This window comes from Parus major, chromosome 7, assembly GCF_001522545.3.
Source record: "Parus major isolate Abel chromosome 7, Parus_major1.1, whole genome shotgun sequence".
Taxonomy (NCBI): Eukaryota; Metazoa; Chordata; class Aves; order Passeriformes; family Paridae; genus Parus; species Parus major.
The window spans coordinates 21397347-21412188 of record NC_031776.1 but is presented as its reverse complement, the minus strand read 5'-3'; the positions used below and the strand labels follow the sequence as shown (position 1 = coordinate 21412188).

At 37.8% G+C, this 14842-nt stretch overlaps 1 protein-coding gene across 3 annotated transcripts in view; it reads right to left on the bottom strand.

The window, feature by feature from the left end:
* Positions 1 to 14842, bottom strand: part of RBMS1 (RNA binding motif single stranded interacting protein 1) — a 141559-nt gene that overhangs the window by 28253 nt on the left and 98464 nt on the right. For all 3 annotated transcript variants that reach the window (XM_015634579.3, XM_015634580.3, XM_015634581.3), the window contains exons 3-4: positions 10869 to 10927; positions 7980 to 8071 (exon numbers count right to left, since the gene is read on the bottom strand). In XM_015634579.3, coding sequence (XP_015490065.1) covers positions 7980 to 8071; positions 10869 to 10927 — 151 coding nt within the window. The remainder of the gene's footprint in view (positions 1 to 7979; positions 8072 to 10868; positions 10928 to 14842) is intronic.

Below are 14842 nucleotides of genomic sequence, written 5' to 3'. Positions count from 1 at the left end.
GAAAAGAAAGAGACTGCCATTGGTTCACAAAAGGGCTCATTTACAACACTCATTTGCAACCCCTACTACTGCTGGCATAGATGCAAAGCAAGACTGAACTTCTTCTGGAGCGTATTTGGAATTTTCTACGGTTTGGCAGTGGAAGACTTATACCAATTAATGTGCAAAACACCTCCTCTCTTCCTGTGAATAACTTACTTCACTATGCAGCTTCTGTCATGTCCACAAGGCTATTAAACCTTAAAACAGCTATCTGGATATGTTTTTGGAGATCGTAGGAAGCAACATAGTTCCTTCCCCTTAGAATTTGCTGGTTTCCAAGCTGACTTCTAAATAGCAGCCACAGCTAGGATTCTCCTTCCATTTCTGTGCTATCTTACACAAAAGGCACTGTACAAACAGATGCTTGCCTTTATACAAGATTTTGTCATGGAAATTGGTTACAGGTTAACAGTTAAAATTCAGAAAGTTAGGAGAAAGACAAACAATTTGAGTTATCTCTCTCTCTCACTGGCTAGCAGGAGTTTAATATTTTAAGTTCTGTGACTTTCTTCCTTACCAAAATCTGTCCCACCACAGCTTAATTCACAGGGTTATTACTAGTCTGTCTCAGAGGAGAAAAATAATTCCTTTGATACCTGAGCTTTTAATTTATCTTCTGGATTTAAGGAAAAAAAAAAAAAGTTAAACCAGCAAAAATAACTTCCAACATAACTCAGCTCAAACCTTGTACACTGTAATTATTCCTAGGATTTAAAGGCAGTGTTCCTCTGCTTAAAATCCATGAAATTGTATAAGCCCCTTTCCTCTTATATACCTTAAATCTCTTGAAATTATTTGCACTATTTTATGGAAATTATCAAAGATTTACTAAAGTCAGTGGGAAGTTCCCTAATTTTGGGCAGCAAGCCTCATTAACATATAAACTACTAAATATAATTTTTTTTAAAAATTCTATACAATTTGGGAAAACTGCTTCATTTTAGTGTCTTCATATTTCATGCAGAGTTCTTTCTCCTTAGTTAACAGAATGTTCAGCAGATCCTGAAAGATGCTGAGATTGCTAAGTATTTTCAGATTATGGACAACATCAGGGAATTTGTGGGCTACTACAAGTATCCATATCACTGAGGACACTAGCAAGTCTTGATTTTAGCAATCCAAGTTATCAAGTTTCTATCAGTCTTTTCTCACCAAACACCTTCAGCTGTGATTCCAGAGGTTCTCTACCAGAATGTAACAATATAAAGATGCAAAGCTCTTGCAGAATAACACACTGCTTCTTCCCAAAGAACTCTTATAAGACACAGCATTTCTTATAAAAGTGATGGGAATGATCAACTGTTAATATTTGCTTCTGTAGAAAGAGGTGATCAGGATTCCTACCGTCATCTGAAAGAAATTAACAAAAACCTTCCTGTGCGTGTGGAATTGTTCCTAAACTGTGAGCAAGGAACTTGGCAAAAGGCAAAGACATCTGTTTTCTGTTGCTCTGTGTAAGGTCAGAGTGAACAGATAGCCATTCAGAAACATGTGACTAGGCACTGCTCACAGCATGGAAGATCCTCTGCCTGATAGGGAAGGGATTAAATGCTTGTCTGCCTTCATATAGATACTACTTCAAAATTTACAATTGGCCAGTGTCTCACTGAAATATGTCTGATTTAGCCACAGTTTTAATACTGTCTGACCAGAGACTGGTAACAACACAATTCAGGGTGAAATCACTACCATAATCTTCACTTGCTCTTCAGAGCTCTGTATGATTAATATGCTAAACATTTAAATTTATTTTTACAGGCACATCTGTATAAATTAGAGGAATTTAACTACAGTAAACATCGTGATCAATCTGACTATCACTGCATTAATACATTCCTTTTTTATTTCTCAGTGATTTTGCTTTACTTTTGCCAGAAGGGCAGAAAGGTGGTCCCTGGGAGCTCTGAATGACCCCACCACAGTTCGTAAGAAGGCCCCAGACCCTTGTCAGGATTAGCCACAGCACTACTTGGCACCTGAGATGAGACTTTTGTGGGCTGAAGCTCTTTACTCAAGGCAAGTGGTTGTTAACTGTCTATTTAGTGCACTTGCAGTTCCTGAAGTTATAGTCATTTGGCTGCCAGGTTAGCAATATTTGGCTTACCTTCAATTTATTTTACAATGACTTTTAAGAACTTTCATGAATTTAAGGAGTAAAATTTATTATATTTATTTAAAACCTGTTACAGTAGGATTTAATACTATTACCTACAAAAAGTAGTACAAACTAGGTAAAAAGAAAACTTTTCAAGACAGTTGCTAAAAACTGCTGAAGAAATCTGTTTGGTTAGATCCAGTTTGCCTGTCATCTGTTCTTTGGCATTCAGAAGCCCAGATGCAGAATAAAAAAATTGCAACATGCCTACCTTCTCCAGTTAGATTAAGCGCACTAGCTACCATGGTAACCTAAACTATTTTTCTTACTTTGCTCTGTAGGAATAAAAACTGATTTAATTCTCCAGAAGGTTGTCACAATGGTGACAAGTACTATAAGCAATACATTACTGAACCTCAAAAAAGTTAGCTGTTTCTCATTTTTGCTCATTTAAAATCATGTTATTCATCAGCAACATAAAGGAAGAGCTGCCTCCAATACATTATGCTTATTAGCTGTGGTAAAGCCTTGATTTCTGTTACAGAGATGAGGACAAGCAGCTAACCAGCTTTTCCCTCCCCGAGTTCACACTTCATATGGTGTGACAATTCATCTTTTCTAAGTACACTCAGGGAAAAAAGTCACCTAGAGTAAATTTAAAGTATAAAAACTTAGGATCAAAAGATAAAGTTACCTGCATATGGAGAGTACATCACAGTTCTGCCTTTGCAACAGTAAGTGAAAAATACAAACATTTCAAATTCAGGTAATTGCTTTACTCCAGAGGATCAGCATGAACTCAGACAACGGGCTCACACTCATCATAAGCTAAAACGCACCCTCACGTAACAAGTTCCACAATTTGCTTTGAGGGCCTGTAGACCACTCCAGAAAACACAAATTGTGTCTTAAGAATGGTGTGAGTCAGTATGTGATGGGAGAACATCCTTTACATTGTTAGCACATTGTTATTCTGACACAATTCAAATAAGAAACAATTGTTAAGAGGTCCCTAATTTTTTGCACAAGCTTAAAATATTTGCAAGTATTTAGTGATATGCTAATGTGAGAGCTAATACAAATAAGCAGGACCACACTTCATTGTGTCAGCGGAAGCGAAGAGTTTAAGGAGGAGGAAATTGTAACATTATGAATCTGAAGCCCTAAGTCCTAAAAATGTGCAACTCTGGGGAAATCTTTGAATGGATAAACACTGAGTCTTCCCACAAAAATGCACATTAGTACATAGAACAGCATTCCTTGGCTCAAATTAACAAGTCTCACTGACCACAGAAATCTTCCATGCCCATGGGTTACTTTCATGGCTTCTATTGTAAGTAGTGTATGCTTTTAAAAGGTAATTTTATGCTTCCATAGGAAAAAAAAGGACAGAAAAACACAAACTAGAAAATAATGAATATCAACAGTTTAAGTTATGAACTATTCTGACTACGTTATAGTGAATTTGTAGATACAGAAGAACTGCACATCTCATGAGGAGAGAGAAAATTGAAGAGACATGGGAAGACTAGGTCTTCAACAACAAAGTGTGGAGAATCAGGGTCATTGAGTCCACAGCAGCTGTGTTGGACTTGGACAGCTAAATCATTTTAAAGGGGGGACACTACACTAATTTTAAACACATGGTTGAAGCTCAGTTGTGAGAACGTCCATCAATTCTTCTTGTGATGCCTAAAATACATTGCAAGCTCTCTGCAAAAAGTGGTAATTCCTTATGTAGAACAGTTTTAGTAGCTATAAGCCTTTCACTATTATATCAGAAATCTGTCAATCTACCAGGAGATGAACAATTTGGTTATAAAAATGTCCCTGAAATGCCAGGGAGGAGTTAACACTCAATGAAGTCTGAGCTGGCATAGCCACACTGGTATTCTAGCTGGCTTGTACAGCTCTACATTGCTGTCAGTATAATACAGATATTACCTTGTTGACTTTATCTGGGCTACAAACACAATGATTCGCTTCCTGTCTTATGTCTTCTAGACAGAAAGATGAGAAGAACAGTGGGTTTTATTAACAATTCTTATTTAGTGGCTCCTTTTCACTTTTTATATTTATACATTACTTTACATCCAGAAAGTAAGAATTAATCAGCTTTCCATTTGAAACAGTTGCTTCAGTAGCTGCAGGTGAATTCATTTAACATCATTTGCTGGGACAGAACTTGGTCTGAGCAATGACTTGAATGCTTTATGCTAACCTCAAAGTCAAAAGCCTATCAGAATTTGGGTGTCTGATATGTCCGTAGCATTTGTAAAACATCCTTACAGACCATCAGTATTTTAAATCTCCATTCAAAATACCAATATATAGTGGATTTTCTGTGTGCATCTATCTTCCTATACATAAAGTCACTTTCTGTCTGCTCTGAATAATGTAGAGCCCAGAGTTATCTCACTTTTACCTGTGGGGTGGTGGGAAGAGAAAAGGCTCTGAGAAGAAACACTCTGACAGGAACCACAACTTTTCTAACAAACAAAATGGTCAGAGTTTTCAATACTACTGCTAATCTTACCTAAGACTGCACAGCTCTATAAAATCACAGCTTTTGAACTTACGATCCTCTAGGAGCAAGAACAATAAACTAAGAAAAGAAATTTCAAAAAATTAAAAGGAATGAAAATAAAAATTGGACACCCAGCAGTTATTAACTAGCTTAGAAATTACATTTGTCTTGCAATACATGTATTTGCTCTTTGATCTGTTGAGCAGGAGATAATCTACTGGTTTGTACTGGTGGGTCCTGAAACAAGCTGGCTACCAGTATGGCTCACATCATCCGATCTCCTTCCACAGCCACTTTACATACCCTGGGAAAGATGGACTTACCACTAGCAATACTCAAGTGGAAAAGAGGGGCAATAACTTGTTAAATCAATTTTAAATTTTTCATCCAAAAACTGCTCCCATCCCTTGGCAATGCTATTATCATCTTATGTGAGGTCTTCACCACATTTTCTGGCCAAAAGGAAACACTGGAAATATTTGGTTCAGCAGTGACCAGAAGACATTGGTAAGCAGCACAAAGCAAAACTTTCCAGGCTGCTTTGTCTTAGCCAAGGGATCCCAATTCAGATCTCAGAAAGAGCAGAATAGCTGGAGACATGGTATTTCATGAGCTATGGAATGACACAGGGTTCCATGATCGTGACATCTCCTGAGTGGTGGCCACTTCACCAGCAGTGACTCCTGGAACAGATTTGGCTTGAAGCTGTATTTTGGGCCCTGGGCCTTCTTACTCTACTCAGCAGTAGCAAAACAGCAAGTGGGATTTTCCTCAAGTCAGATCAACTTGGAAGCAGACTGCCATGTACAGCATGATTTATACAGCATGGATAGGATGATTATTAATGATGATAATAATAATGGGATTCACTACTTAATATTTTGAAAAATAATATAACTGTAATTTGAAGTTGTTTCTACAAAACAACAAAAATTTTAATATAGAAAAATCTGAACCACTTCCCCTAAAGTAGGATTTGCAGATCTTGCTGACATGAGTAGTCTTTAACTCACTGATCTAGAGCTACAGCAGGACACTGCAAAAAGGACTTCATGGCAGCCAGAGTCAGAATGTGGCTTCAGCAATAACATTTTCCTTCCTGTTCAGCTGCTGTGGGTCAGGAACCACATCTGGGGGGAGGGTGAGAGCACTGAGGAGCCCTGCTGCTCCTGACACCCTGGGCACAGAGTAATTACACCACCTTCCCATGGATAAATCACACCAACAGGCATGGACTTCCTCTTTGAAACTGCAGCTGTGCTGGTCAGTAAGGAAACTGATTGCCCAGGCAGCCAGGAAACTCAAATCCTTCTCTGTGACACTCAGGCTTAAGCCTGAAGCAGTGTCACTGCAGGACTACCACCCATGGCACAGGTAGCCACATGCAAAAGGATAAAATACTAAACACAAAAACACAAACTTTTATAGTGTCTTGCATGTGAAGGGTGTGATTTGCTAATCTTGCCAAAGCAACTGTGACTGGCCATTCCCAGTTTGGAGCATCTAAGTGGAGATAGGATTTTTCAGACAAAAGGAGAACAGCATTGCCCAGGGAAAAAAAAAATCCAATGGCTCAAAATAGACAAAAATCAAAGCACTGAAAGTCATAGCTACTATTGACCGATTGTTGTAGTATTGTTCATTGGGCTTGGGGTTGCTCTTTTTGGTAATTCAAACCTCTCTGAATTAAGAAGTAGACATGTTTCACTGGATGCAAACCTCATAGCTAGGAGGTCATCAAGCTTGACACAGGGTCAGAAAAATACCCAAAACTGCAGGATCTTCTGATGCACATTTTTTCATTAATGCTAACAAAAAGAAATATTACTGATCTTGCAACTGTCAGAGGAAATTAGTCAGAAATATATACTATAAAAAAGATTAAGAAACTATTCATTAGGTTACTATAGTTAATTATTAGCACTTTTCCAGCGACTCAAGGAAACAGACATCAAAGTCCATTAAGAAAATGAATTTACATTACTTCAAAATCTTTTTTTGCAGCTCCTACCAAGATATCATATTCATAAGATGGCAGACAGAACTTTGAAAAATCTGGGGTATATTTAAAGTGATCACCTAAAACCTAAAGATTAAATAAATGGCCTTTATTAAGCATATATAAAACCTTATAAAAGGAAAAAAAACAACCAAGTGTTTTCCAGTAAGCATGTATGTTTGTGTCATGGCTGTAATGAAACACGCATTAAGTATGAAACATATGGTTTCCATTTTGTTGCCCTGGAATCTATCCAAAGACATTTATGTTGTTAGCTTAACTGTTCTCTTCAGCTGAGAAGCTGTGGAAAATATCTCATCTGAAAAAAATCTGTACCTAGTGGACAACTATAAAAGATTTGCTAGATTTTTAGCAGACTGCTTTAATAAAAAAGCCTCTGAGATTACTAGATTTTAGTTATTTTTAATTAGTGTATAATTTTCAAACTAAAAATAAATTTGCTTTAAGAGGCACCAGAATTATATCAACAGATTATACTGGCAATATTTTCTTTAGTTAACAAATTTGTAGAGGTGTTTATGGCTCTCTTTTGGAACCAGGCCATCTGACCCAACAAGAATGCATGATGATATCATTACTGAAGTATCACCTCCCTAATTTCATAAAAGTCCACTGAAGATGCTCTGAACATCACATTTGGCTAATAAGCTGGTTCAGAGGCAAGGTTCATTAAAAATTAGAGAAAAAGAAGATAGCTTTCATTCTGTTATTTTTTCATAGTTCTTGGATTTGCCTTGATGCAAAAGTAGGTCAGCCAAGAGCTGGCTAAGAATTTCAAGACATCTATCATGAATGCTCAGATTCAAATTTTACTTCTATTAGCAGAAAATATACAAGGAGGGCTGAAACAAAGTTCAAAGGTTAAATTTTCCCATGGTATACTTAAAAATTAATCCCTAAATCACAAAGCTTCTAACCTCTATAACAAACAGACAAGCTATGAAGCCTTTCATACCATTGTGCTTTAAACCAATTCATTAAGCCTGCTGTAGTTTTTACCAATTATTGCTAAACTTTTGTTTGATGAAGCCAATGGAAAAGACTGTTATGAATAAGTTAATAAATGAAACGAGTTTGGAGGCTTTACAGTATCATGCTTCTTTATTTAATTAGTTGAGATAATTTGAGATATGGCAGTCAAAAGTCTCCATTTTATTATCTTAATAATCACATCCCTTGAGGACTGTGCTCTCTGTAAAGAGCCCTGCAGAAACTCCACACTGCCCTTGTGCCACTGTACAAGACTGTTCACCTTCACAACCCATTGCAAGAACTAGCTGGCTATTTTAACTCACCTTTGCCATCTGTGCTTGGACTCCACTGGCCTTTAAAGCCGAAACTGCCTTCTGAGCAGCTGCTGGGCTGTCAAAGTCAACAAAACCATAACCTGAAAGAGAAAATATCATTTTGTTAACAAGACAGCAATCAGCTTATAAACAAACACTTTGCAACCAACAGCCATGCTACTGGCAGTTACTTAATACAATTTTCTTGTTGATGAAGATGGACAATTTGAACTCAAGTTCTTCATGCAATGTTCCCCCCCACCCCCCCAAAAAAATAACCTAGCAAAGTTTTTGAACCTTAAACTGGTGAGGATCTGCCCCAGTGGAACAAATCCATTTCCATGCCCAGTCATTATCAGAATTTTGGCCAAATTGCTAACAAGCAGTATAGTGCTTTGCTTTGTATTATCTGGTATGTAACTTCTAACAGCAGATTATTTCAGAGATCACCAAAAAAGCATCATCTGTAAATTTTTCTGAAGTAAACTCTTATTACAGTTTGAATAAATGACAAGTAAGTCTGTAAGTTACTTTTTGTTTATTCAAAATTGTGAGAGAAATTTAGTTTAAAAGACACATATCTACCCAATTTTTGGTAAATACTTATCTCACTGCATATACACAAAAGACAGTTAAAAGTGTGTGAAAACCTAGCTTCAGTGAAAGCAAATGTTTTTTCCTGTTATTGAAAGAATGTGAAAAACTGTCCTGAAAGTATTTTCTATACCATATAATGCAATCTTTAAATATTAAAATAAGCTCAACACCAATTGAAATAAATTCCATATATTTGCAATAACCTTTTTCTTATTCTGAACAAGAACACGTAACTAGGTAGATTCCAGGATGTCCAAATAGCAATATATCTTGGCCTTAACAGACACTGACCTTACAGGCCGGGATTTTTAATCCAGCCTGGGAATTGGAGGCTCAAGGCTCACCAAGAGGCAGTCAGGGTTTAGAAGCAGCTTCCACTAGATTTTATTGCAAACCTTATAATGCATTTTTCAATCTCCCCCTTTTCCACCGGTGAACTGGCCAAGTATTAATAAAATCTCTTTTCAGAGTTAAAGTTGGGGTAAAATAAAAAAAAGAAAAAATCCAACAATTAACCTCTGAAGGAGTAGAAAATGGAAATATTTCTTCAAAATATGTTTTTATCCTCTTACAATATATCTATACTGAGAAAAGGTTGTCTAATGTTATAACACAACAAGCTTTAAAGCTCAGGAAAAACAACTCAAGCAGCCTTGTACATCAGTGCAAGCTTATTTATGCTGCCAAGAAGCTGAAGAAAGCAGCATATTGTTTTGTGTAACACGTGGTGGTGTGGATTGTTAAATCCTGACATGAAACAAAATGAATTAGTTCATATCAGGTTTTGTGCTGCCAAGGCAAGACTAACTTCCCATACCCCAAACTAGCTCTCCACACCCATGGCAGCCTGGGTTAACACCAACACACTGCAGGGTGTAATACAAAGCTGCATTCTGACACCAAGCATGCTATCAAAGCTGGCTTTGCCACCTTCCAGATGATATAGAAATTCTATTGCTCGTTGTTCCAGTTAGTGTAAACCCCATGGTGTGCTTTTTGGCAAAAGCCAGAGATGCTGTCAATCTTTTGGTTAAATTCCAGTTAGATATTTGCATTCTGCCTACTTATGTTCCCAATGCAATTTCAGCAACACGCAGTGAGCTTCCCTGGAGCCTTACCTTGCAGTGTATTGTCACAACAGGCTACCCCTTTTCATCAGTGAGATTGAAACTCTGTATTGAAAAAGTCATCTTCAATCTCTTAAAGAATTAATGTGATCTCTGAAGAACTACTGAACACTTCAGGAACTGACAGAATGGACAGACTAAATCAGTTAAGTGCAATCATAGCCATTAACTAATTAAAATAATTGAAAAGGGCATCTCCTCTTTTCTAGTCACAATGACATCTACATACAAGCTAGGAAAAAATTTTCTAGAAATTTCAGTTTCTGAACTGTCAGTGCCTCTTTAATTTTCTTAAGATGAGGAGTTGAGAAGTTATGTGTCTGCATTGCTTCTAAGTTCTGCACAAAAGCTTTGTCATAATTAATGATGAACTCTCCTCCCTCTGCCTCTCAGCTTTCTGCTCATTCATGGGCATTATGCTTATTAACACTGCTCAATCAGCTGACTTTATATTTCACTTTGGTTAGAAATTATCCTCTTAATTGTAAAAAATTAAAGTCTGAGATCTTTTTTTTCAGTGTCTGCTACCACACCTTCTTCCACCACAAACATGCTGGAATCTGAATGGCTGCAATTGCAGTGAGTGATGAAAATCCATGAACTGATGCATCCAGCTTATCTAGAGGAGTTCTAATTTTTATTTTTTTTCACAGCTGCAATTACTTCATTGAAAATGAACCCTCTCTTTGCTCCCAATACATTCAATAGAACATAACAAAACACAATTAGAGTACTGGAACATGTAATTAAGTGCTGCTTCAAGCTACACTAATCAATGGAGCTTATTTCCACAATGTATAATTTTTTAAGATGCTTAGTATAGTTGAATGGTCATCTGCAAGCTTCCCTAGTTTCTCCAGGCAAAAGGGGAAAAGCTGCTTTTAACTCCATTTTTGTTTTTAAAATAGAGGCGAGCTGCCAGCCAGCACTGTTCATGTCAGCTTCGCTCCGGCTTGGCTGCGCCACCGACACCGGCTGTCTGCCAGCTCCACTGGAGGCAAATGCATTGAATACACCAACCACCAGCAAGAATAAAACTCATCTAGGAACAAGAATGGGAAAAAAAAACCCCAAACCAACAAAGGTAAAAAGCACTTAAAATACAACATTAATGTATTTTATAGAATCCATTACGACTTTTGGGGGAACGCAGTATAAAGGAAAATATACATACCTTTGCATTTGTTTGTAGTCTTGTCCAAAATAGCCTTTGTGGATACAATTTTCCCATACCTAAAATGTATTATACATGTGTAAGGAAAATGAGAACAGAACATCCTATTATAACAGTCACACAAATAACTTTATTACATATCCTAGTACCCTTTACTCTATGCAAAATTAAACAATCTATAGACCATATAATTACAGAATGCAAACTCATTCATAGATGGAAGTGACAAGATCCACAATTTCAGGCACAATCTTGTTCTATTTGCCCTATATTCTCAGTGGCATCACAGAATCACAGAACAAGCCAGAAAACAGTGCTTTATAGAAAAGAATTCCATGCAGTTAAAACACCAGTATTTATAAGACACCATGTTATAGATATAAGCTGGGACTCTCTCTGTATACAGAGCAGTTAAAGCAAACCAGTTTCCCTGTCAGTGCTAGGCTTGCTGGCTAGCACAGTATGGAAAGAGAAGGAAAAAAAAAAAAAAAAAGAGAAAAACCCAGCAAAACCCCAACTGACAAACACAAAAATATTACATCTGATTTAATATTATTCTGTTCTGGAATGTGGCCAGTGCAAGACTTATGAAAGCTGATCAACAAAGTTGGCAAAAAAATTCTGTACATTTCTGTAAAAAAAAGCAATTTCAACTAAAACAAAATCATCCCTCAGGAAAGTTTCAATTCTCTTATTGCTAGTTTTTCAGCTTCTCAGTACCTGGTAAGCCTAGTCTGTTATGCAGCCCAAAGGTGAGCACACAGAGATCTCAGCAACTAAGCTTGGGAAACAGGTAGACAGTAATCCCAGCTATAAGAAAAATGGCTGTTTCTGAAGCACTCTGCAAAGCTTATCAGAATTAGGTATTTTGATAATTTTCAGAGTAGAATTTGTTCCTGTTCGCAGTTTCTCTTGGAATTAAAAGATCTCACTTTCAGTTTAAAAACAGCAATTCTCTTGGCCTGCATCAACAGTGGGACTGGAAACGGAGCACAGGTTTCCCAAGCTCCTTCCCACATCCTCCTCTGTTTGCTTGTCAACTACACTTGTTAGGGTGCTCTGAGCACAGAAGAAAAAAATTATGCAAAAGGAGTTTGCTTTCACTCGAGAATGTAATGTAACTTATTACACTTATTACACTTTACACCATGTGCTAAAAGGATCTTTATCATTGTACAAGAACCCAAAATGAACAGAGAATTATGAGAAATCTTATCAGTACACAAGAGGAGAATTTGGGGGAAAATGAACTTTTGCCATCTTACCTGTAAATAGAACTTCAACAGAGTGAGCATAATTTTAAAAAATATTATGTCAAAAGACAGCTAACATTTCTTCAGTAGCTGTGTTAGTCTTAACAGTTCTTCAAAATATATTAGAAGCCTAATAAATTGAGCTTAGTTGATTAAGAGTATTCAATTAACTGTTCATTTGCAAAAACAAGGCCTATTTACAAAGTATTTTCCCCACACCTTTCAGTGTAGCTGTCGCTCTTTGTGCCCAGTTTCAAGACCCTGCTGTTTATGCAACAGTTATTGGATAGCTTCAAATACTTGCAAGAGAGTAAACCCGGGACACAAGCCACAAAAGCGGCAGCGTCCTCTTATCTGAAACTGTGAGCCTCTACACTATGCTGTACTCTACTCCATATAAAATAGAACTACCTATCCATAGCCTAAATACATACAAGCCTCAATGAGAATCACTGCATGCCTAAATTTACCATTTTAGAAGCTGTAATAAAGCAATAGAAATTGTGCATAATAGTTGGAGCAGGTACTTCCTTACTCGTACCACATACTTTCCAAATATGTCATTCCATTCAGAAAGCTTTATAATCCCAAAGTCAAAAGTTTTCACGTTTCCTCCAGAATTTTCTGAGTGCAGAGTAAATGTACATGCTATAAATGAGAGAGGCAAACTGCTCAAGGTGCTTACACCCAGCATGACATTTGACAGCCAGCATTCTCCATATCCTATCAACCTCCCTAAAGCTTCTTAAAGTGAAGGGGTACATAGCCTTTTGTGGGAGAAAAATCCCTGAAGGATGATCTTGTCTGATCACAGTAGCAGTACTGTGTCAGCTCTTGAAAGTGCAGAAAGTGGTGGTGGCGAAGAACCAGATCACTGGGTGTTTATGTAAGCACAGTGCCCCGGCCAGCTGTGTCAGGGCTGCCTTGGACCGCTCCAGCCCACGGTGCTGATGCTCACCAATGCCTGAACAGGTCTCTGCATATCTGTTCTTAACAGAAATGTTCTGGACCACTTTCCTTTGTGCAAAGACGGCTTAGTGATTTATTGCACTGTCCTAGATAGCACGGCTCCTGCAAAGAACCAGCCACCATGGAAGGCTGCCAAGAAATTTCAGCAGTGTGAGTCTAGGAACAAACTGGGAACCAGTATAACAATAGCAGCTATCGCCAGGATTTCTCCTACGATTTTCCCTCCCATGTGTGAGTTGTTCTCCACTGGCATGCCATGAGGCACAGAAAAGCAGTTTACCCACCCTGAGCCTGGCTAGCAGGATGCACCCCCTCCTTGTTCCCAGCATGTGGTTGGGTATCAAGGGAATTACTCCTTGCAGTTTCTCCCAAGTGCTTCCTTCAAATTATGACCATTGCAAAAACTTTTCTTCCCCTTGAATTCTACAGTCCTTATACTCTGCTTTTAACACTAGTTCCTGTCTTCAGCTGCTCATTTGTTGGGTGCAACTGCAATCAAGACCCTGCAGAAATCAATGAGCTATAAAACACACCAGTCATGATGCAAACTGGTATGTATTACTTGTTTACAAAAAGCATTATAGCAAGCAAGAGAAAATTTGTATTCCAAAGATGTCTAGGATGTTAGGTCTTGCCTGAAGATCCTAACTCCTCTCAAAGCCTATATACATTGAGTTATCTAAGGCACCTGCTGAGGGTTCTCTCCTGCTCCACAGCCTTACTGCATGCTTGGTGAGATTCTGTACCTAGAGCAGAGCACTGTTCCCATGGCTGGCAGAATCACTTCTGCAGTGATTGGCAATTGCTCACTCCCTCTCAGCTGAAACAGTTTTTTAAAACATGCTCTCTTTTAAATTAAGTACCAGTCTTAAGAAATAACTGCTAATCTGGCTGGTGACAAGCAACTAGGTATTTCTTATTAAGTGCGTTATTTTTCTCCCCAAAATAACATCAAACTCACGTTCAGCAGCAATAGAGAATTCTTTTTTTTTTTTTTTTTCTTCTTCCAAGTGCTATTAATACATTCTTCAGTTTGAATTATGTTTGTAGATGGAAAGATGTTTTCAGCACTGCACATCTTTTCTATACAGCACTTGTAGCAACATCTCAACTCACACATTGAGGAAGAGAGGGCTTGGGTACAAGGCAGGTAAATAACTGCCAGGGTGCATTGGGTATGGGATTAAAAGGGGTGTGCTCAGTAACTGCCTGTGGCCCAGTGTTGTAGTACTGTTGTGGTACAGAACACCAATACAAACATCTGTCTGGACAGAATATAAAGAAGAAACATGTGCAATGCCAAGCTAGGAAGAAATGTAGTACAGCTGCTAACAGGATAGTGTTTACTACTGCTCATTACATGTTCATAGCACAGAAATTAAAAAATAACCCTCACTTGCTCATGCTGCTCCAAAATCTACTGCCAGGCAATAAAAATGTCAAATTCTGCACTATACCTTTGTCTTAGATGCTTCTGAAGTAGAAGACTTGAAGTGAAGCACCACCAAAATTTAATTTTTTTAACCACATTGTTCGGCAACATGGTCAAAACCAGCGCAAAAAATCATCCTGACAGATTCACTGCAAATTGCTAGGGATACATTTGACATTGAAAACGTCTCTGAAGCCTAATTTTGGCAACCTACGCAATGCTGAAATAAAACCAAGTACATGCATCAACCTGAATTGCTATTTATTTTTCCCCCTTTGTACATCTGGCAGTATAATGAACATACGTGAAAACATGAAGGT